Source organism: Sinocyclocheilus rhinocerous, unplaced genomic scaffold (genome assembly GCF_001515625.1).
Source record: "Sinocyclocheilus rhinocerous isolate Xijiao unplaced genomic scaffold, SAMN03320098_v1.1 scaffold115, whole genome shotgun sequence".
NCBI classification, from domain to species: Eukaryota; Metazoa; Chordata; class Actinopteri; order Cypriniformes; family Cyprinidae; genus Sinocyclocheilus; species Sinocyclocheilus rhinocerous.
The window spans coordinates 1,510,815-1,535,638 of NW_015650001.1; the positions used below are offsets into that span (position 1 = coordinate 1,510,815).

Below are 24,824 nucleotides of genomic sequence, written 5' to 3' on the forward strand. Positions count from 1 at the left end.
TTTTATAAAAGCAATAAGCCCCATGAAGCCATGGTTTACAGTGAATTTGTAACAGCTAAGGGGGTCGTACCTAACAATGCCCCTTAGCTGTTATAAATTCACTGTAAACCATGGCTTCATGGGGCTTATTGCTTTAATTGTAGTTTTGGTTCACCACTATCAAAGTTAACGCAACTATAGAACCCCAGAAATGTGAAAAGGGTCCATAGGAATCTACATGATTGTGAATTTTATGTGAGGGTGAAAATTTAGCAAATTCCACAAGGGTTTGAAGTTGATCGTGCTGATTCATAGCATTGACCAACAGAAAGCTGCTTAGTTTAAGTGACTTCTGTGTGAGCGTTTTGCCTGCAAAATTTCACAGAAATGGCGCTAATGTGACTGCGCATTAAGAGTATAGAGCTATAAAATGAATATGAATTACATAGCCCAGATCATTTGGTTTTGGATGTATTTGATGAAAAAAACAAAAACAACTTCATAATAAAATATCTGACTTTTACGTATACAGTATTCAGTCTTTTGCTGACATACAATATAAAGCTATAAAATTAATGTGGATCATTTTTCTTATAGTCAACATCATTTGAAATGTTTGAGTTTATACTGAGATAATCACCAGACTTCAGTTTCAAACATCTAGCTTTTCACTTTTTTTTTTCTTTTCTAAAAACATAAATGATGATCAATATCCTGTCTCCCCTTACATCATTTCAGGATGTAGACATTGTTATTACAGCAGTTTGAGGTGAACAATACACAAGAAAACAAAGCACTTAGACCAAAAGTATTACAAATGTAGAGTTTAATATATATCTATGTATTTCTGACATTCTGATAAGGACTGCGGCAGGCTTCACAGTACAGACTGTGTTCTTCCACTGATATATGCTAAGCTGAGGAGGGTGATTTACAGGCAGATTTGTACATTAGTTCGGTAAGCGGGGGGTGAAGAGGGCTGTACACTGTTGGACAATGTGCACTGATCAACTTATCACCTTTGAATCACCTGTTCACACATCCCTGGTTCATCGTTGACTCCCTTTATTATCTGGTATTGTTTTAATGAACACACATGTGATTATCTAAAGGGAACGATTAAATGCATGCTCTGTCACTCCAGATTGCTGGTTTTCACAGGATGATGTAAATGGGTGATATAGTAACCTAAATGTTCAAAACAGATGACTGAGAAAAAGCTGAGAAATCTTCAGTTCAGTTTGTCACTGTTATAACTTTGTGGCTTCTTTGTATCATTAGTTCTTTTTGAACATATCATTTCATGCTGAAAATGTCAGATAAATTAAGAAATAAATTTATCAGTACAAATTATGTCCTTGTAATAGGTGCATTAGAGATGACTGTTTTATTTTACAAATCCCCATTTTGAAAAGAACATTTGTACTATAATTGCATCGTTTTCTTGGTTCAAGCAAGTAATAAGAGAAATTTTGAAATCAAATCTGTTTGACTCATCAGTAGATGGAATCTGTGCATACAACACATACTATTATGATAGTACAAGCACAATTTAAATATATTACACAATTTGTTTTAATTGTATTAATGACATTTGGGAATGATATTGTGCTTAATCATGAAAATCCTTTGATTTAATAGTTTAAACCAACACAAGCTTCTTGTTCTTTAAATAAAGTATAATTTCTTAATTGTTTCTTCTGATTTTGGGGTGAAATGTGACCTGTGCGGATTCTGTGTGGGTCAAATTATCAGTTAAAATTACGTATGCACAATTCATCAGGTTTAAAAAGTTCCATCACGGCTATTACATCTTTCGGTTTTGAACAATTTCTTGAACATACTGGGTATAACTGTTAAACGTTGTCACGTGTAAATTAAGACGTGATTCTAATGACCTTCATTTACAAATCACATATACCTGTGCCTTTTCGCCTTAGAAAAGCATGTGATAACAGATGCAGTATTGAACCAGAATGCGAATGCATGTACATACTGTCTTCATTAACAACAACATAAGCATTCATTATGAGCGCAAAACAGAGAGAGATGAGCATAAAGAAAACAAACCATGCATCTGTTGCAGCTGCTATAAGGCCTTTACTTTAGTGCACTTCCAAGTAAAGGCGAAATCACATTCAGTCAGCACACTCGAACGGACACGACTGCCTCCTCACAGAACACCGCACAGACAGAACCTCACGTACGCACGAAACTCGCCGGTAGCTTCAGGTTATAAATACTGAATGTGAGGGCACTTGCAATTATCATTGTGTAATCACTACAACTACAACTCAGTCACCAATAATCATTAGACTATATTTCATCAAGAACACACACTGAGGCATATCACAGATTTCAGCAAAAAAAAAAAAAGGCCTTTTGTCCCTGACGTACACTAATGCTTAGTCAAAGAGAGAAATACAAGCCATGGCTATCCATCGTTGGAAGTAGAGTCCTTCGTATGAGAACGGAGACGGTACGCTGTGCCCATTCCTTCCACGGGACAGAAGCGAGCTAATGTTTGTTTGACCTTAATAAAGTCCTGCGCTTTTTGTACAAGTTCAGACAAGAGAAACTGCAGCATCCAGTAGTCTCGTGGTGTTGTATACCCATGAAACAAATGTGCCATCTCAGTGTGGCATCAGATTATGTGTCTGGGGAAAAGCAAAGAGACTTTGAAGGATCTTTAGGGCCTAAAATATCTTTGAGATGATTTCGAAATGATCCCTGCCAAGTTATAAAATCTGTATTTTTCCATTGATCCTATGGCGAGATATGCTATACAGTGGCCTTAAAAAGTACGTGGACACAGTTCATGTGATGAATGGCATCAGTGAGGAAATAACCTCATGCATCCACTAAAAGCGATACCAGTTGACAAAGTAATTGGACGAAATCGCTAGAGAAGATCTAATATCATTATTTTGCAGATTCCACGCATCAAAACTGTTTTAGGGCCATTGTATTTTCATTGATATAATCTACCAGTTTTTATACAATAGTATAACTGAACCGATGTTATACGATTATTGTAATCTGTCAACTTCATATATTTTCTAATAATAGTAAGTAGCTATACAGTTGATTTATGCTGTTGATTAAGGCTGTTATTGATGAGGTCGGTTTAGGGATAAAATCTCTCTTGGGAATAACTCTACCTAAACTTCTACCACGTCTGCTGCATTCATATTTCTACATCTAGTTCATGGCTTACAAAAGTGCAAAAAACTCGCTTGCTATGTGAACCTGACAAAAAGTGTCCAGGGACAAAATAATACTTAGAACATTATTTCTATACAAGATAAATATGGCATGTCACATTTATGAATATATAATTCATATTTGCCTTTACATTTGTCCTCTCGTTGACACTTATCTACACATCTTTATATACAGTATTGGAATATACAGAAGGGATAGTGTGGCACTGCGTTTGAAGCACTTTGGAGGGCATATGAGTGCGGAAAGACAACGGAAAATGCAAGGCAGTGCATTGGAACAGAACCAGTAGTTAATCTCAGTAGTAAACATTATGAAACATTTGCAGGAAAGTGTTTGCAGTGACCCATTTTAGCACAAGCAATGTTTCTGTTTTGCAGGTAAAGGGGTGAGGGATTGAGATTTCCAGGGTTCCCACACTTTCTGACCGATGAATTTTCATGAACAGATTTCCAGGATAAGGATTTTGAAATAGAATTTTATAGAGATTGCAAACTCTCACAAAAAAAAAAGAAATACTTCAGAACAGAAACAAATATACAGACTATAGAAAATTACGTGATTTTTAGAGGGATTTTAAAATTTTCTTTGACGCTATTAAAATGCCCTTTTAGTTTCCATGACAGTGGGAACCCTGGATTTCTTACCTTGCTTCCATGTACTGCATTATATTGTATTGGCTCTTTAAGAAAATACACTTTACTGCAGCAGTTGTCACTGTGTTACTGTATTATGTACGTTTCAGGAAGTTCTGATAATGTTCTGCCACAGATAAACGCACATATCTATCAAAATGTTACAGAAATTGACACCCTGCTAAGCCCCGCCCCCTCCGTTTCTGTTGCCGACTCAGACAAACTTGACTGAATCCACCGCAGGAATGAATTGGACATTTCAGTTTACCATTCTACATGTTCAGGACACATTATTCAATTCACCTCATGCGATTCCCAACTTCTAAGATTTGGAAAAGGGGGGAAAATTTGATCTCTCTTTTGTGAGGCAATATTTACTTTTATATTTATGAATTTTGGCAGACACTTTTATCCAAAGCAACTTGTATTCAGCCCAGCAGGCACAAGACGTCAATATAACGTCAGGTTGACGTTCCGTTTTGGTTGAGAATAAAAATCAGGCTGACGTCAGTATTTGACGCCAATTTGACGTTGACTTAATGTTGGATTTTGGTTACATAACCTAAAACAACAAATATCAATATCAGCTGACGTCAGTATTGGACATCAAATTAACATTGACATTGGACGTCCAATTGACATTGAATTTTGGTCACCTGACATTGCAACCGGAATTTAACCAAATATGTGCCTGCTGGGAAGGTACACATTTACATTTTATCAGTTCTTGCTCTCCCTGGGAATTGAACCCATGACCTTGGCATTGCTAGAGCTGTGCTCTACTGTCTGAGCCATAGGCAACAAGAGTTTAATGTATTCTCTGATAGTTTTAAATGTAATTTTACAAAATTATTTAAACACACAGTCTGTCCATAGATCTACTTTAGAAATGAGCACTTGTCTGATAATATAATGGGCAGCAACAGTTGCTAAGGCCAGATTAGTCAGTAGCACTTTAAGGCGGGACTTAGTGAAAGGTCAACTGAATTGGATTGCTAAAGCAGTGATTAGTGTAGGTTAGAGAGATTGAGAAAGAAAGAAAGAAAGAAAGAAAGAAAGACCTCAGCATTGCAAAATTAGACTTAAACATGCTATATGCCACCAAGTCATCTATAAAGAGCATAGCATGGACCCTGTAGGGAAAACAAAGACGGCCTACTCTCATACCATGAGGGTGTGTCTCAGTTCAAAGCCTCCAGCAAGACAAAGTGTATGAGGTTCCTTTAAAGTCAGCAGACTGCTCCCTATGTGCATTGTATTATAATTGCAGCTCTGATAAGGCAGAAATAAAAACATCCCAATCAGACGAAACCAACAACACGACAACAAAATGAAACAGACAGAATCGTTCAGAGAGAAACAGGAATCGGAACACAAAACTCCAGGTTCCTCCAGTGGCAATTTGAACGAAATCCATTCTGTTGCTTTTTTTATGGCACCTGTTGTGTGGTTGGCGTCTTATCAAGTCTCTCATGAAGTATCCGTGACTGAGGGTTTGGCCAAGGTGGGGTTCCAGTTGGGCCTCAGCAGGAGTGGACGGGTTCTGGGCGAAGCTGGCATGCTGCTGGGTGGGCTCAGGGGTCATAGCGTGGTGCTTTGGCCCTCCTCCTCGGACACGGACTCCCCCTCCGGAGAGCTGACCGCAGCAAAGGAGCTCCGACATGGGAGCACCCTGAACTCGTCCAACAGGCTGTCCAGATTGACGTTGATGGAGGGAATTTCCAAACTGAAGAAATCTGCTATAGGATCATGCAAATGAGAGCGATGGCCACGAAAGTGAAGCGACAAGACAAGTTTACAGTACAGAGAGAAATGATGGAAATGGCGATGATGAGGATGTTGAAAACGACACAAGGAGAGAGAGCAAAAAAGCAAATTCAGTTCCCAGACCACTGTTAGAGGTGAAGTCAGCGAAGGGTGTTGAATGTGTGTTGCAGCAGGAGAGGGGCACATCAGACTGTTTCCTGGCATTCTGCACAGGGATTCTGTTACACTGAGCCATTGGGGAGGAAGGTGAAACATCTGTTTCATTTGAAATGAAACCTGTCCTGCCTCAGCGCAAAATCTCTGCTATGCTCATATAAAATATAAAGTACTACATAAAGCTTTTTGCAGTTTTTCAGAAAGTAACAACAATAGAATCAACAGTTCACCACAATCAGTGCTGGGGAATGTTACTTTAAATAGTAACGCGTTACATGCACTAGTAGCTAATTCGATGACATTGTTACCTTTTATGAAAAGTAACATGATATTTTTGTGTTATTTTGTACAGGTGTCAATTAGCCAAGGCTCTCTGTCTTCTAGAATGGTGGTTTCCTGTTTGCCTTGTAGACATTTTTAGGTAATTTTGCTGTGAAAAGTATTTGTCCCCGACATGATTTGCCCACAACAACAAATATAGCATGAAACCACATTTACGATTGTTTAAATGTCACACAAAGACTGCATAAGTGCTTTTACATCGGAATTACAATTGTTTAAAAACATTCCATGTTTGAAAAAGTACTGCAGTATAACTGTTAAAAGTAACACGTTACTTTCATTGATACTCGACAAGAAATATGTGCGCATAACATTATGTTACTTGTAACGCGTTACCCCCAACACTGACCACAATGAACAAAATACTCCACACATAGACAACAAGATGGGTGCAAATTGAAAATGTGGTAACATTAAGAAACTTGTCAGTGGACTACGTGGATTGGTGGACTGTATCTGATTGTGATGACCTCCCCTGTGTAAGAATGAGATGGACGAGAGATGGTGTAGTCACGACTGTGGGGGGCGGAGAGTTGTACTGTCGTCCTGCGATGGACTCGACTCAAAGAGAGTTTGGTTGGGGTTTACCTGGGTACCTATGTGGTGGTGGGGATATTGGGTGGGGGAATGGATCACGATGTGAGGTCAGGGCCGGAGGTGTTGAGATGGACTTCATAAGCGACGACGTTGGCAAATGTGTGATGTTGCTCGGAAAAGTAAGGCCGTAAGCCATGCATAGACCAGTCTCACACCATGCACAGACTACACTGACAGAATGAAGAAGCCAAGGACAGCCCCGCGACTGGGAGAGAATAACAAAGCCGCAGAAGGAAGTGTTACGGTATGAGACAGAGAGCAAGGTTGCGGTAGAGGCCCCAGATTCAGCCACAGCACCAGGCCAGACGGTGTGAGATGAGGCTATGGCACGGGCACAGCAGGTTCTGGCTTACCCTAAATGTCCCCCTCACACTCAGCCCACACTCAGTCCCTGGCCTCACACAGCTGCAAGGTGCACAACGATGACAGGGGATAAAAGAGTCATACATCAATCAGTGCTCAGGAGAATGACTGACAGACATGCCTCACATGAGAGAACATACAATCAGTGCCATACAGCGGGCCACTAGAATGATACAAAGACCACAGAACCTTACTTTAGAGAAACAGTCTCACACTAAAGCTGAGAAAATAACTATAGGGCTCATCCTGAACTTCAAAGGTGAAGTGTGTAATTCTTTGCATGTTAAAATGCTTCTTTCCAGGTCAGTCTCATGTAGCCAGACTTTTGACTTGCGGCATAAAGTCTGGTCAACATAGCAGTCGGTAACGTGACCACCTGAAGTTCAATTTGTTTGTATTTTGTTGTTTAGAGGCAACTTTATGAGAAAACTTAGTGGTAAATATGACTGCACCTTCAGTCCTGAGAGTTAAATTTAAAGTTAGCAAATCAATTGGATTTGGTGATTTTTGGCAAGCGCTTGCCAAATTTTTCAGTGTGAAAAATTTGAATCTCTTACGAAATCTGTGTGGGAAAATCTTTCAACCTCATGTGTAATTCCTGAAATGTGAATACACATGTACTCCTGAAAGTTGAAACCAAAGCTACCCATAAATTTGAAGTTGACGATTTTCAGCAAGTGCTTGACAATTTTTTTCCCATGTGACCAATTTAAACCCTTTGCGAAATCTGCATCTGGATATCTCTAGCCTGGATATTCCTGATCGCATGGATTCCTATTGAAACGACTGGACCCGTGAAAATTCGCTGAACAATGGTAAATGTGACTGCACCTGTACCCCTAAAAGTTGAAAGTAAAGCTAATCAATCAACTTGGAGTTGATTTTCAGCAAGTTCCTGACAATTCTTTCCATGCAACCAATTTGAATTTCCTATGAAATTTGTGCTTGGGAGAAACAGTTCACACTCACGTGTGATTCCTGATCACTTGGATTCTTGTTGAAATTACTGGATTTCACCTCTAAAAATTCGCTAAACCATGGTAAATATGACCGCACCTTCAATACCTGAAAGTTGAATGTAAAGCTAGTTGAAGATTTAATTGGTGTACTTGCCAATTTATACTCTTTTTTTTTTTTTTTACACCCCAAAGAATGTAAACTCAGTGGCACTTTTAAAACACTGCTTGCTTTGTTTGAGTGGTCCGACACGTCCAACAACTTCTGGCTCAAGCATTGGCATGAAATTTGTGCAAGACTACCTGTCTGTGGTGGAGCAGAGTCTGTGGAAACTCTGTATGGAAAGTCGTTATTTGTACAATTCCACTGGTGGTGCAAGAATTGCACACTTCACTTTGTAGTAAAATATATACAGTATGTCCTTGAGCTTAAAGTGAATTCCCTTTGTTTCCATGTTTTCTTAAGTACCCCTAAAAGTTGAAAGTAAAGCTAAACAATCAACTTGGAGTTGATTTTCAGCAAGTTCCTGACAATTCTTTCCATGCAACCAATTTGAATTTCCTATGAAATTTGTGCTTGGGAGAAACAGTTCACACTCACGTGTGATTCCTGATCACTTGGATTCTTGTTGAAATTACTGGATTTCACCTCTAAAAATTCGCTAAACCATGGTAAATATGACCGCACCTTCAATACCTGAAAGTTGAATGTATTTAAGCATGAATGTACTTAATGATACATTTTTCAGAAATCAAGACTCAATATCTTAAATAATTTTCCTTAATGTAAACAATACACAGTTTTGTTCAAATATTCTTGCTCTAAGAAATACGATCTTTCCAAACTAACAAGGTTTTATTTTCAAGAACTGCATTATTTTAGTCTTTTTCCTCATTATATCAAGAGTTATATCATTCTGATCTTTTAATTTATGTCCCCTAAAACATATCGAATGAATTTTAATTCAGAAATTAAGCTGTAGTCAAGTCACTGTACCTATATTTCTTTTCAAATGCAGCTGCATACCAACATAACACTAATCACTGTAGCAAAACATGCATTTTACAAAAGACTTCACAGTACAATACAGAGCAAATATTGATGTAGTTAGTGATGTATGTCATCACAAAATAACCTTGACCGAATCAGAAACGTGTTATTACCAGATGCATACAGTGATCTGATCGCCCAAGGCTGACATTATACCAGATTTAAAGAGGATTTTATCTGTAGAAAGAATTAAAGTGGAATCCCAGTGGGACGAACCTTTGTGTAAGGTGTGGGGGCTGTGCTCGGCAGAGTGGGGAGACTGGCTGTTGCTCTGCTGACCGCTGACAGGGGGCACTGTTGCTCCTGACGCCTGCACAGCCTTGTGGCCAATCACAGGAGAGAGCTCCTTGCTCTTCAGAGTGCTGGAGAGAGAGACAAACATGACTGCCTGCCATCAATCTGCACCCACTCTATCATTAATGACTAACAGCGTGCAAGGACCCCTCACGCCCCCGTCATCGAAACTAAAAACAGCGACTTAAGTGGTAAATAACATCCTGCTGGTTTGGATCGTGTCTGAATGCACCTTGACATAACATTATTGACATAACTGACGTGGGACTCGAACCCATGGCCATTGTGTTGCTGGCGTCATGCTTTACCAGATGAGCTACAAGAAGGTAAACAAAATGGTGACAAAATAGATGTTACATTTTCGTTGTTGCTTGAACATCCACAACTAGAATCTGCTTTCATGTGGGTGTGATGTGATTTTTTTCCAAAGACATGTGAAGGTGGTTTTACACCGAGTGTTTCTCATGCACGTCAGCAGGAGGGGGATTGAGTGTCCTTGCCCAGCAAACACACACACACACACACACAGTATGTATCTTTAATATAACTGAGCATGTGGAGCCTGTTTTTCACTCTGACAGCTCTATTCAGGCGCCTCTCTGCTAAACTCTGGGGAAGATAAATCTATGTGCACACATGGACACATGAGTCCTCTACATCTATATCCGTGCAGACATGCAGAGAATGATGCTGCAATATCTGCATCTATGTGACTACATTTGGTACGACTCTGCCACATCTATGACTCAATCTCTGCAGTTCCCTGCAATGTTTGAATGAAGGCTCATGAGGGTAGATGGGGAGGGGAACCTGTGCCATTGCAATACACAGTCAACACCATTAGTAAAATGGCTAATATTAGCTCTACTGATGCTAAGCTCTCTAATAAAGATCTTGGATAGATCTTTATTGCACTGATGGTGTCAAGCGATGGGAATTCATGTAATTCCACTGACATTCCTGCAACCTTTCAAACAACCCGGGAGATTGGTGGTCTAAAAAAAGAGCATTCGTATACACAATTCCCACCTCAATTAAATTTATGGCCTACATTGCTGTTTGCAATTTGATTTTGGTAATTGTTTCAGCCTTATGACGATTTACCAGTGCATTTGGCTTTAGAGTTCTCAAATTCAGATGGCTATTAAGTAGGGAACACTTTAATCTTAGTGAAATGATTACATTTTATGTGGACCTGCTGTGTTTCAAAATCTAGTGAGCTGCCTTGTTGTCCTTCTTGTCAGCAGCTACCGAATTGTAACTGAAATGAATATCGTAAATGAGCACCAGCTCTGTAAACCAATGAATTAGAGTTTGTGCTTTTTAGTCAAAAACTTTGCTGAACTATGGTAAATGTGACCATACCTTTAGCTTTGTATATGTTGGTGTACTCCTTAAAGGCTAGCAAAACAAACTTTGAGTAGATATACATTTAAAATGTAGTTTTTGTCTTCAGGGAAAACGAAGTCAGAGACTAAATATAGTGACCTGCACTATCCAAATGTTTGTCCAATTAACTGCTCTCTAGAACAAGAATGTATTTCCTTTTAAAACCATCTATTTCTGATTAGCAAGAGGGAGTAGCTTATCATGGTTCACAGCTAAAGCCCAAAGTATAATATGATGCAAATCCTTAGCGTATGCGCAATGGCAAATGCGTAGCCTCTCAAAGTATACTCCATTTCTTACTGTGCGCAAACACATGCACACTAGAAGGTTTTGCACAGAAACTGAAGTATACATTGGGCTTTAGATGAAGATAGAAAAGCTAAAGCATTTTGGCTACTAACAACAAGTCCCGATGTCCCGTCCCAACTTCCTGGTTTAAACACTTGCAAACTATTTCATGGGGTTTTAAACAATCCCTTACGTAAATTAACCATAGGTTTATTATGGTAAAATTTTAGTAACCATGTTTTTGTCTTTTTTTGGGTGTATTATTGATTACCATTTGTATAACCACAGTTTTACTACAAATACCATGGTTAAACTGTGATAGTGTATAGCAAAACCATGGCTAATTTGTGGTTACCATGATTTAACTATAGAAACCTTGTTTTTTTTGTAGTAAAACCACTGTTAAATTTCATAAGGGATCACTGACATACATTGCCATACAAACACTCCTCAAGCAAAGTGCACAAGAGACTCAACATTCACAGTTCCTCTAATAGAGTGCTGCACGGATAACACATTTTTGCAGGTCATAAAACAGTTCCTATATAGGTTAGTGTATGTTTAAGCTTTTTTACTTCTGACGATAGTAGTGAAGATTATCCCGTAGTAGATAGTAGTGAAGATTATCCTGTAAGAATCATAAGAATCTTTTGTTGATCACAGAGCTAATTTTCTGCAATAAACCAAAAGCCAATGAAAAAACCCTTTCGGGGTTTTGTTGAGGGAACCAGGGTGATGCTAACTTACAAGTTGGCCTACAAAAACATGTCATCACTGCAGCGCTCTATATTGTCAGACATTGTCAGAATGGATGCATTTTAATTAGATGGAATTTCTAAGCAAAGAGTAAATGTAAAGTGGCAATCAGATTATATCATTGCAATTGATTTTGGGAAGTCCTTAATTTTATTTTTCCAAAGCTATCTCATAAGGCCAGAATAAATCTGTTTCCTATTGTTTGGAGGAGTCTTTGTGTTGGGAGAGCGCCTATGATGACTAAAATAGATGCCTAGGTGGGCAGCTCATTAGGTTTTGGAACAGAGCTGGTGTTAATATTCATGCACATCAAACACAACTCTTGACTCAATTTCACAATCAATACATTCATAAGCATAATACATTCATGTCACCATATGCAGCTCCATCAATGTATTTATTTCTACCAGGGTTAAAACTAAAACTGAAACTAAAACCATAAAAAAAAATCATTCATTGAAACAAAATAAATGTTAACGGAAATAAAATATTAAAAAAAAAAAAAGATTTTTTATTTATTTCAGCTAGCTGCCAAAGCAACATTTTAATTCAGTTCAACTTGATGTACTAAAAGAGCTATAACTGAAATAAAAATACATACACATTAACTAAAAGCACAAGAAAATTACAAAACTGAATTTTAACTGAAATTAAAATAAAAGCAGAAAATAAGAACTGATTCAAAATATTAATAAAAGCTATCAATGACAGCACTGATTTCTAGGTGAAGGATCCACTTTCACTAAACGCCAGTAACATCCTCAGTTGCTAGGCAACCTCAGGCTTCCCTGGACAATGAGAATGTTACGGAATCTGCGTGATGGGACTGAAAAAGCAATAACATTACAAAGCAAGTTCCAAAAACAAGATGGAAAAGTACAAGGACAAGGAAGGGTACGGAGGGGGTGGCCGCTCCTCCGCGTGGGACGAATAGACATGTGAGGAATCCGGCCGATTGGGCAACACGTCGTCTGAGCTGCAGATATTGAAAACAATAAAGAGCAAACACAGGAGAGAGAGCTCTGGTCAACTGCACACGCATGACAGCGCAACAGGAAAGTGGATGTTTAGCTCCAGCTGTGGCTCGCTAGCGTTATACAATATTGATAATACTCTCAGGATCCTTTGGTCTGCATGTGTGTCTCAAGCTGGTATGAGCATTTAGCCAGTTTAGTGCGCGGCAATGAGCAACAGGTTTAGCAAACAGCAAGCTTAGCAATGAAAAAACAGGCGCCATCTGACTCCACTGGGAGGAAAAGCACAGTGATGCATTGAAATTAAAAGGAAAACAGAAAATTACACTGAAAATGACCTTGTGTCTGCGCACTGCACCAAGGCAAGAAAAAAAAATCTCTTCGAACAACCAAACGTCAGAGAAAGTTTGGTGAATAGCGCTGAAACCAAGGTCTCTAAGGTCTCTAAATATGGTGAAAACCCAGAGCAGTTAAACACAGACACAAAAACCCTTTCATGGCCTGAAAGAGTGTCGGGGGGGGAGGTAAGCCAGTCAAATCATCAGCCATTGCAAACCCTAAACACAGTGACTGAACCATGGCGTGACCTTCACTTCATTAATGTATGTTTTGCATATGGGCTTATGGGTTTATTATTAGTGAAATTGAATGAATAGGAAGCCACAGCAAGAATGTCTTACATTTCATGGGACCAATCCTACCAAACTGTGATGGTTTAACTACACTAAATGATCATATAGGCCTGTACACACTGCAAAAATGACAACTGCGTTCAAATCCAGAAGTGAATCCTCTAAATTATCGTTTTGGGTGTGAAATGAGAAACATACTGTACGCGCTCTGTGATTTTTTATGGCGCTTAAAAGGATAGTTAGAAGTCATAATTTACTCACCCTCATATGTGACCCTGGACCACAAAACCAGTCATAAGGGTCAATTTTGTGGGTCAATTTGATGTATGGTTTGTTAGGATGGGACAATATTTAGCCGAGATACAACTATTTGAATATCTGGAATCGGAGTGTGCAAAAAAATCTAAATATTGAGAAAATAGCCTTTAAAGTTGTCCAAATGAAGTTCTTAGCAATGCATATTACTCATCAAAAATTAAGTTTTGGTATATTTACGGTAGGAAATTTACAAAATATCTTCATGGAACATGATCTTTACTTAAAGGGGTGGTTGATTGCGATTTCACTTTTTTAATGTTAGTTAGTGTGTAATGTTGCTGTTTGATCATAAACAATATCTGCAAAGTTACGAAGCTGAAAGTTCAATGCAAACGGAGAATGTATTTTTGGCTATTGCTACAAATATACCCCAGCGAGACTGGTTTTGTGCTCCAGGGTCACATATGTTTGAAAATGATTAACAGTTGAAAACAGTAGTAAGAAATTCAGAAAGGTAATCAAAAAGTAACCAGTTTCACTGCTTTAATAAAGTAATTGAAATAGTTACACTACTTATTACATTTTAAATAGGGTAATCTGTAATTAGGTTAATCCAAAGTAACCTTCGCAACACTGCTAATATGCTGCTCATTTCTTATAACCATCAATGTTTTCAGCAGTGAAAATTAATATTTTTGTGGAAACTATGATATATATTTTTTCAAGATTCTTTGATCAAAGTTCAAAAGAACAGAAATGAAAAAGTTTTACTAACCCCAAGCATTCAAACGGTAGTGTACCTCTTTCCCTGAGATCTTCTTGCCTCGCATCAGAAGAAGAGAGACTCGCATGGGCTTTTAATTACATTACAAGAACTAGTTACTGAGTTTGGTTTGGTTTAATGTATATGCGGTTAATTTGGTTGCAGAATGCGGATGTCACACAACATAAGTCTGTGTGTACAATACAGGATGAAGAACTCAAAAGAGGACTGACAATCGTATTTAGCTGCAGTGTGTACATGGCCGTACTGACTGCACTACTGTATTTGTATAAATAATTCTATTTATACATAAAGACAAAAAATACAACATTAGGTAGAACAAGGAAAGCATGAAAGAGCAGAGGAAATGATGTCATTAATACACAAATGCAGGGAAAGCAAGAGTTAATTGCTGAATGGAAAACAATGAGGTCTCAAGTTAGTTGATGCAACAAGTTCTACTGTGAAATGTGTATACAGTACATTGAAATGACAATGGAAAACATGTAGAGGATGATGGGAATCGTGTGTGTTTTTTTTTACCTGCCCCTGTCTCCAGGAGGGGGAGTGGGGATTGGAGATGTGGCCAGCTCACCGGGCTGCTCAGTGATCAGGGTGTCCGCAGGAGAGCCGGGCGGTTGTGCGCTGGGAGGCGTGGATGAGGCTTTGCGGCCCAGTGTAGAGGAACTTTTGCCCTTCACCCACGATGTGTCCATGACTCTGACACCCACACTGCCCACATAAAGACCCACAAACCATCAATCACAACCACTGCAGAAAACACAACTAGATGTACTTTACAGAAACGTTAACCCTCTGATGCATGATGCCAACTAGCCACCTTGAGTGATTATCTTCAACCATTACCCATAATTCTATATGACTGTGCTCTACATCTTAAGTGTTTTTTTTTTTTTTCCAATTTCAAAAAGACTAACAAAGTGGTGAAGGTCATTATTTTGTTAGAGGCCAGGTGTGTAACTCTCTAAATTATGATTATATTATTATAAAACATTTTTTTTTTCTTTATAAAAAGAAAATGTTTTTGTCATTTAATAATTCATGTGTCAGAGAGTTAAAAACACTTTATAGTAACTTGCATCATTACAATCAACATCAATTATTGTAATTGTTACAAGATATAATTAGACAATAGAATATGATTTTGATTCAAATTTTGAATAATACACATCACTGTTCAAAAGTTTAGGGTTGGTAAGTGTTGTTCTTTTTTATGTTTATGAAAGAAGTGTCTTATGTTCACCAAGACTGCATTATTTGATCAAAAATAAAGTACAAACAGTAATTTTGTGAAACATTTCTAGAATTTAAAGTAACTGTTTTCTATTTTAAAGTTTTCAAATGTAATTTATTCCTGTGATGCAAAGCTGAATTTTCAGCATCATTACTCCAGTCTTCAGTGTCAATATGCTGATTTGATGCTCAAAAAACATTTCTGATTATTATCAATGTTGAAAAGAGTCAAGCTGCTTAATATTTCTGTAATATTATTTTTGTAATATTAAAATATATAATTTTTTGTAATATTACAGTATTTATTCGAAATGGAAATCTTTTGTACAATTATAAATGTTTTTTAATGTCACTTTTGATCTATTTAATGTATTCTTGCTTAATAAATCTAATAAATAAACAAACAAATAACCTGACCACAACCCGAAAAAAACTTTTGAACGGTAGTGTTTTTATATTTGAACATACATGCATGACTGTCTTGTTAAGCAATACAGAAATTAAATGATTGTTAATTAGGTTATTAAAGTGTTACCAAAAACAAAGCCACAGTATAACAGAAAAGGTGAACGGTACCTTTGAATTTTCCTAATGCTGCATTAAGTGTGGATAAAATAATGAGTTTAGAGACAACACAGTGAGTTTACATTTAACAGTAATGTCTGTAGAGTAAGCAAAAGTAAATGACATGGGGACAGGGGAGGACAGCTAAATGAGAACTGTGTGGCGAGAGCATGCAGTGTTTGGAAGATCAGGGCCATCCAGAGGTGAGAAAGTGTCAGCCTAAATGAGCAGCTGGCTCTCTTGCCTGCTGCGACAACATTAAGCCTCATTTACTCTAATTGCTTTTACCCCGAGAGCTGTGGACATAAACAATCAGACACTTAGCCTCCCCTTTAACAAAATACATCAGTCCTAAAATACAGTGGATCAGAGTCTCTAATTGTTCTGTAATCTATAAAACTTGTCAGTGCGTTTGAAATGACAGCAGACATCAGGAGCATTTTAACATGAGGAAATGTGAGGGAAACACAGCAATGGCTAGTTGTCATGGAAATATTCATATCGGATTAAGTATGAATGCTTAAAAGCTAAAGCTTCAAGAAAAAAGTTAGTAACTCCAGAAAATGTCATAAAAGTTTTGTTAAAAATTATGTTAAAAAAGTTTTAAAATGCATCATTTTGTAAAAGATGCATGTTTTCGTCACGGGATAAAAAAAAATGTAAAAGGTGAAAAACATCGAATTGCAAGAAAGTAACTAAGAATTTTGACTTTTTTATTGCAATTGCGAGTTTACGCAGAGACGATCCTCCCTATATGATTTAATTTTATGATTTAATTTTAGTTTCGTTTTTTAATTTGGCCAGCGGTTATGAAACATGAATGATCATTTCTTTTAATGCAGTGCGCTGTCGCCCTTTCTACGTAAAAATCTGTCAAATCATGTAATGTGAATGTCGTACAGTCTTACTTGAGACAAAAAAAAACGAGTTGTAAGCGTACCGAGCCATGGAAGACTGGAAGACATGGACTGTTTCTCAAGAACTTTCCGCGAGCGCGGAAATCGCTTGATACCCCACTGCGTAGGGCCCCCAGAAGTCTAGGATCGGCACTGAGCATACATCTCAACTCTAAGTTTATATCTCACACTTCTCATGTTTTTTTCTGAATTCTGACTTTACATCTCACAATTGTGTTTTTTGTTTACGCCACAGAATAAAACAAAAAAAGTCAATTGCGACTTTTAAATCTTAACAATTCAGGCTTTTTTTAAAAAATAATTGTGAGTTTATATCTCACAATTCTGACTTTTATTTTTTTGCAAAATTCTGATTTTAAATCTCATGGTTCTGACTTTTTTCCCTCAGAATTTTGAGTTACCATCTTGCAATTCTTTTTTTTTTGCCATGGAATTAAACATAAAAAAAAAATTTTTAAAAAACGTACATTCAGTTTACATCTCGCAGTTTATATCTTACAATTCTGACTATATATCTCATAACTTTGACTTTATATTTCACAATTCTAACTTCATATCTCAAAATTCTCTGACACAATTCTGAGAACAAAAGACAGAATTGTGAGACATAAACTCAGAATCGCAGGGAAAAAAAATTTAAAATGTGATAAAAAACCGCATTTACATTTTTTTAACCCCGTGGTGGAAACAAGCTTCTATAATTTTCTGACTTTGACTTTTCTCTACAATGTAGCCAAAGCAAAATAAACCTCCCAAATAGTGTACACTGAAAAAAAATTGTAATACTTAAGTGTTTTTTTATCAAAAATATTATCAAAAAATATTACTTAATATCACTGATATTACTTAATATCTCTAAATCAACCTAAATACATGAATACATCATATTTTAGCACTTAGATTAGGTAGACATATAGGCATAAATTGCAGGTCACCATTTTTTTTTTACAGAGTAGGGGAGTGAAATTAACAACGTCTAAAAGTAGTGTGGACATGTTCCCTCCAGTTATAATGGCTGCTATTCTCCTTTCATTAATCATTTCATTACAGCACTTGCAAATATGATTCCACACAGCCTTGTATTTAATATGTGGTAATTTATCAGCATTGTTTGCCAAATATTTGCCAGAACGCAATATTTGTCGTAAGCTAGTCTGGAGTGGGACTCTATCGAACAGAAGTCTGGATCTCCTCCTCCGTATGCGCTATTTTTCCACTTGCTGGAGCATTGCAGGTGTCATGAGTCAGAGCCTGGCACATCTGCCACGTGTCTCTGTCGATAGCGGCAGAAATCCAGCCCCCTCAGTGAAAGATAAGCGAGCCGCGGCCCTCCTTCAATACGCCATCCACGTTACCATAGAGACCGTGGCAGCCCATCAGCCCGAGACCAGTTCTATTCAAATTAGGGCAGATTGTGGGAGTCGCTGAGATGTTCCCGGAGCTCAACAATTGAGAACAAATGAAACTGAAAGGTTACTGGATAACGATGTGACTGATGTCCCGGTCTAAGTGAATTAGTCGCTGAACACATTAGCTATCCGCCGCTGCTAATTGGTTTAAGCGGCACTATCGAACCCTGTCAGTAATAGGCTGTTACTGCAATGATGTTTAATTTAAAAGGATAGTTCACAGGAACGTCTGTTGTCATTTTCTCATGTTGATCCAAACCCATGTGACTTTCTTTCTTCTATGGAACATTAAAGATTAATATACTGCCCTAGAGAAAAATAAATATTTGAAATATATTTATTTCAAGCTAAGTATACTACAAATACATCTACAGTAAATGGTCCACTCATGAGCGAGTCTTCTGAAGTAATAAGACACTTGTGGTCACCCTCATTATTTTGAAAAGTAAAATAAAAATCACTGGATGATCTTGGGGGGAAAATTTAATTGTGTTTTTCTAAATAAATTTGCAATTTAAAAGTTTTTTTTTTTTAAAGCTTCAGATTTGTTGTGCTTGTTTAAAGGGGTTGCACAATTTGGCCAAAACTGTTGTGATTACATATCAGTATGACAAAAAAAAAGAATCATTACACACACACAAACACACTACATACACAGTACATATGAAAATATTACTACTACTACTACTAAAAAATATTATTATATTGGTATTTTTATTAAATAAAAGTATTAAAAATATAAACATTACTATTGTAATATTTTACTGTAAAATAAAAAATTAATTAATTAAGTATTTAAGTAAAATAATATAAAAGTAATTAACATTTACAGTACTCTTGTTTAATTGCAAAACTAACATTTATGGCTGTCTTAATTTTTCAAACGTTAAACCATCAACATTTTATTTCAGCAAAAAAAGCCTCGTCAAAAAGCATCTCTTTTATTGACAAAAATATGACGCATGTCGTGTTCCCAAATGCACATTTTAAGCGACTCAAACTAAGAGCAGATGCATTTACGGTGATCCAAGCTGCTTTGAGAAACTGAAAACACTGGATCGTGAGCTGCTCATGTGTAAATAAACACAGTGCTGTGCTTCACTCTGAAACCCACAGCACATATATCTATTTAATTCATTTGCAGCCTTTTTGATTTGATATTCACACTAAGCCATATTGCGAGCATTGCCAGGATATTCTTCAAAAATGTACCTTTTGTTTCATGGAAAAAAGAAAGTCGTACAGGTTTGGAACGAATGAGTAAATGATGACATTTTTGGGTGAACTGTCCCTTTAAGATTAGAGATGGTATGAGAAGCTAAAGGAAGAGTGTGGGAGGGAAAAGGAAAAGAGGAGAGATGGAGGAGGCAGACAGAGCCAAGAGTACAGAACAACCTACCCATCCTTCTTGTAGAATTCCAGCATCATGTTGTCAGTAGCAACACTGAGTGGGCGTCGGCTCTGGTCATGCTGCAGCTTGCGCTCTGATTGGTCCATATCGGGCGAAGGCATGGAGCTGTAGTTGTAGTTGTGGTTGGTGTGGACCGGGCTACCGTAGCTGCCTGTCAGGTTGAACTCAATATCTAAGAATAGCAAAGACAAATCAGTCCAAATCTCGCAGGAGAACACGCTCGTGTGTATGTGCGAATATGTTTTCACGACTCTTTTTATCGAACCTCCAGGGAAGAACCAGTCAGCGTGCTGGATGATCGGCTCAATGATGCCGACGATTTGCAGGGACATGGTGGTCATCATTTCCGTCATGTTCCTGTGAAGATCAATGACCCATTTGACCTACACATTACAAATGTCAAAATATACAACTACTAGATACATTCAAGGAGTAGTATACCTAAAATTGTAATTCACTTATGTCCATCCAAAACTGAATGACTCTTTCTTTTGTGGAACACAAAAGGTTACATTTTTAACAATCCTCATGTAGTTCTTCTCCATAAAACAATATTTTCACAGTGACCACATCTGTAGAGCTCCAAAAACATTAAATGTGACCCTGGACCACAAAACCAGTCATAAGGGTCAATTTTTTTTAATTGAGATGTATACATCATCTGAAAGCTGAATAAATAAGCTTTCCATTGATGTATGGTTTGTTATGATAGGACAATATTTGGTCGAGATACAACTATTTGAAAATCTGGAATCTGAGGGTGCAAAAAAAATCAAAATACAGAGAAAATCGCCTTTAAAGTTGTCCAAATGAAGTTCTTAGCAATGCATATTACTAATCAAAATTTATGTTTTGATATATTTACAGAAGAACATTTACAAAATATCTTCATGGAACATGATATTTACTTAATATCCTAATGATTTTTTGGCATAAAAGAAAAATCAATAATTCTGACCCATACAATGTATTTTTAGCTGGTTTTGTGATCCAGGGTCACAAATATCAGTCAGTTTTACACAGAAAACCTTAGCATGACTTCAAATGACTTGAATATAGTGCAAAGTCTGTATGGACTTTTTATAGTGTGTTTTTATCATTCTTAAAGCTTGACAGACAAGGTCACTATGAACTGTTGTAGTATGGATTCTTCAAAAATGCTTATTTTTGTATCATTTATATATTATTATAGTAGTCATTATTATCTTGAATTAGCTTTTATTTGTACATTTTTAAATTTAATTTAGCTTAAATAATTGTATGTGCTTCGCAAATTTTTCTTTTTCTTGGTCAATATTTGTATATTACGATTTACTTTATTTTTTGTTTCTGTTTTAGCAATTTTAGCACTTCTTGAACTTCTATTTTTATCATATTCTAAATTGTGTATCTAATATTTATATCTTATTGTACTTTTATTTCAAGAAAATTATTTTTATTAGTTTTAGTTTACAGTAACAACACTGTGCTCCACAGAAGAAAATAAGTCATATGTACAGTACGTAATAACAGAATTTAAATTTTTTCAGTGAACTGTCCCTTTAAATTGCTTTGTGGATTTGCTGCTCTCCACATAAATGTAAGAAATAATCCAAATGGAAGACATGCACTCACCCTTCTGAATGTGTCCACAGCAGGTTGGGTCCAAGAACTATTGCAATATTACCTGGCGTCATTTTATTAGCGTCTTGATGCTCCGTGAGTTTGGCTAAGAACTTAACTAAATATCTGTTTTGAAAAATAAAAATAAAAAATTTTAATCTCAGTTTGACCAAAGGGTTTAGCCCTGCCCTGGCATTCACTCTTACATTTGCTATTCCTGTCGCTGTATATTATCAATATTTCAGTAGGTTTGACAGAAGGCAGGTGCAGTCAAACATCCAAGACCCACAGCATATATCTGGAAACCTTGGCTAGAAGTAAAGACGTGCCAAATGCATAATCCATATGAACAGGCATCCTTATTTTCTTAAACGGAAGCTTTGTTTGAACTTAATCCTGGATTAATGATGTATTATTTATTGTGTGGCTCTTAGTCTTTGGCCAAATCAGTCAAGGCGAAACGAAAGGCTGAATTTGTCTTTGCCAGAGACAGCGTCTGTATATTTGGCACACTAAACAGGTTGGACTGAAGGACATTTCCGAACTCAAAAATATTCTCTGTAGGACTAATGAACTCTGATTATTTCAGAAACATGCCCACTTCCTGTCAGTGAAGGAACTGCTGCTTCGCTCATGATATAACAGAGATTTGACACTCCTCTCTTCTAATGAGCTCTTGCATTCATGACTCATTCAAAGACAAAAGCCTCGAGAGAAATAACAAACAATAAGTAAATAACAAGCGCCACACACCTGAAGTTGTTCAGATTATCTGCTGGTAGTTTCTCACATGTACACAAAAGGTCTTGGAGTCTTTTATCCATATCTTGAATACTAGAGAAAAGACACAGGGAGAGATGCATTAGGTACAGTATACAGAATATGAATAAACTCTTTTTTTTCTCCACAGTGCTATTAACAAACGCAGAAAAAGATAAGCATTCGTCTGTATATTTGGCACACTAAACAGGTTGGACTGAAGGACATTTCCGAACTCAAAAATATTCTCTGTAGGACTAATGAACTCTGATTATTTCAGTAACATGCCCACTTCCTGTCAGTGAAGGAACTGCTGCTTCGCTCATGATATGACAGAGATTTGACACTCCTCTCTTCTAATGAGCTCTTGCATTCATGACTCATTCAAAGACAAAAGCCTCGAGAGAAATAACAAACAATAAGTAAATAACAAGCGCCACACACCTGAAGTTGTTCAGATTATCTGCTGGTAGTTTCTCACATGTACACAAAAGGTCTTGGAGTCTTTTATCCATATCTTGAATACTAGAGAAAAGACACAGGGAGAGATGCATTAGGTACAGTATACAGAATATGAATAAACTCTTTTTTTTCTCCACAGTGCTATTAACAAACGCAGAAAAAGATAAGCATTTGCCTGATTTTACTGACAAATCTTCCACTGTAAATTTAGTGTTAAGTTCACTTACATAAAATTCAGTATAAAAATCTATTACACTAGTAGTTTACTGAGAGAAAGTGAGTTACTTCTAATACATTGACATTAGTATATTTACTTCATAAAGCATACTTGGAAAATATACTTGAACTTTATTTATCTTCTTTTGTAAGAGTTTTAGAATTGACGACTCATATTTGCCTTTATGAAAATTAACCATGGTTTTACTACAAAAAAAACAAAAAAACATGGTTACTAAAAAGCATAGTTAAACCATGGTAACCACAAATTAACCATGGTTTTGCTACATAGTTTAACCATGGTAGTTGTAGTAAAACGTCTCAGGTTACTTATGTAACCATGGTTCCCTGAGTAGGGAACGAGACACTGCGTCCTCTAGGGGTCGCTATGGGGGAACGCCTCGTCGTGACCCGTGTCTGAAGCATACATTGAAAAAACACCAACTCGTTGGCCGGCGACAGCCATGACGTCACTACCGGTGCGACTATAGTATAAATAAGCGCCGGGAGCACCCCTAGAGGACGCAGTTCGAAGTTCCCATGAAAGGGAACTGTGGTTGAACAAAAGGTAACTAATATACCAAAAAGGCATGGTTACTAAACCTTTAATATAATAAAACCATGGTTAATTTTCGTAAAGGTGATTCCAACTGAGTTTAGCATTAGCGCATGTTGCTAAGCTAACATAATACTCTAATAAGCATACAAACAAACAAACAAACACAAATATTAGGATAAGATATTGTAATTCAATTATCTGTAAAGCATACGTGATATTGTAAGAAGGTATCTCAGAAAGCAGCATACTGTTAATTTTCAGTGTCTTAAATGCTATCCACCTTATTTTTCCCGTAAGTGCGGGCGCGGCCATTTGTAAATTGAATGTGTCTGGCTTCCGGTGTCATTCACTTCCAGCTATTTTTAGCTGTACAAAACAGTTTGTTTTGCTGCTTGATATTGCAAACTGTTGTTTCTTACCATGTTATTTTAATTTATTATCTTAATTATGAACACACTGGTTTGTAGTGAAAACAGTTTTACCGTTTACTGCACTTTTGTTATTCTTTTTGTTATTTCCCTACAGAGACTAATGAACCAAAAGTCTCACACATTCACAGAAAACAGCTTCCTTCCACGTTGAAAAATAAGGTGGATAGGTAGACGGCTCACTACACAGAGAGCACATGTAAATCTCCAAGATTTCAGTTACAGAGGGCTTCATCTGCAAAACATCTGTTGTGTACAAACAGCTGATATACATCTTTAAAAAAGCAGTTTTACATATATTCTAAGTCATAAACATCTTTTCTAGATGTCTACAGCTGGTCATAGCTGGTTTAGCAGGCTACACTGTAAAAAAAAAATTGGTGACATTTACGGTAAAATACCGGCAGCTGTGGTTGCCAGAACTTCACCGTAAAAAATATGGTAGCAACATTTTAGGTTTTACAGACTTAACTTAAATTCACAATAAAATACCGTATTTCATTAACTGATGTTAATAAACCAACATATTGAAGGGTTAATATCTGTTTTGTGCCATTGTAATGCACTGATAACCACCAAAAACTGGTGGTGATGAAAAAGTCACATGATGAACCAAAGCTCATCTCAAACAGCTTTTCTAGAGCTGAGGAGGGCAATACTTATACAGTATATAGAAGGTGCACAGTGTCATTCACACAAACACTAAACCCCATCATGGTGACACACATGACACTGAAATAATGCAATAAACATTAATTTAATAACATTAGATGTAAGATTAAACCCTAATGTACACAACTGATAAGAAAAAAAACTAAGAA

The 24,824-nt window shown here is 37.0% G+C and overlaps 2 protein-coding genes and 1 long non-coding RNA gene across 3 annotated transcripts in view; 1 reads left to right on the forward strand and 2 right to left on the reverse strand.

The window, feature by feature from the left end:
* The window catches only part of LOC107711224 (nuclear distribution protein nudE-like 1-B), an 18,663-nt gene extending 13,960 nt beyond the window's left edge, over window positions 1-4,703 (reverse strand). Inside the window, exons 1-2 of the mRNA XM_016516166.1 lie at window positions 4,700-4,703; window positions 3,849-3,852 (exon numbers count right to left, since the gene is read on the reverse strand). The gene's annotated coding sequence lies outside the window, so the exon portion shown is untranslated. The remainder of the gene's footprint in view (window positions 1-3,848; window positions 3,853-4,699) is intronic.
* Window positions 88-1,263, forward strand: LOC107711225 (uncharacterized). The gene is made up of 2 exons (XR_001636678.1): window positions 88-341; window positions 718-1,263. It is a non-coding gene; the product is annotated as an uncharacterized LOC107711225 (long non-coding RNA).
* A 714-nt stretch (window positions 4,704-5,417) lies between the features above and the next one.
* LOC107711156 (rho GTPase-activating protein 44-like) overlaps window positions 5,418-24,824 on the reverse strand; it is a 60,598-nt gene continuing 41,191 nt past the window's right edge. Inside the window, exons 13-20 of the mRNA XM_016516093.1 lie at window positions 22,783-22,863; window positions 21,592-21,705; window positions 20,243-20,334; window positions 19,966-20,149; window positions 16,253-16,270; window positions 14,966-15,154; window positions 9,285-9,430; window positions 5,418-5,575 (exon numbers count right to left, since the gene is read on the reverse strand). Of these exons, the coding sequence (XP_016371579.1) occupies window positions 5,418-5,575; window positions 9,285-9,430; window positions 14,966-15,154; window positions 16,253-16,270; window positions 19,966-20,149; window positions 20,243-20,334; window positions 21,592-21,705; window positions 22,783-22,863 (982 nt within the window). The remainder of the gene's footprint in view (window positions 5,576-9,284; window positions 9,431-14,965; window positions 15,155-16,252; window positions 16,271-19,965; window positions 20,150-20,242; window positions 20,335-21,591; window positions 21,706-22,782; window positions 22,864-24,824) is intronic.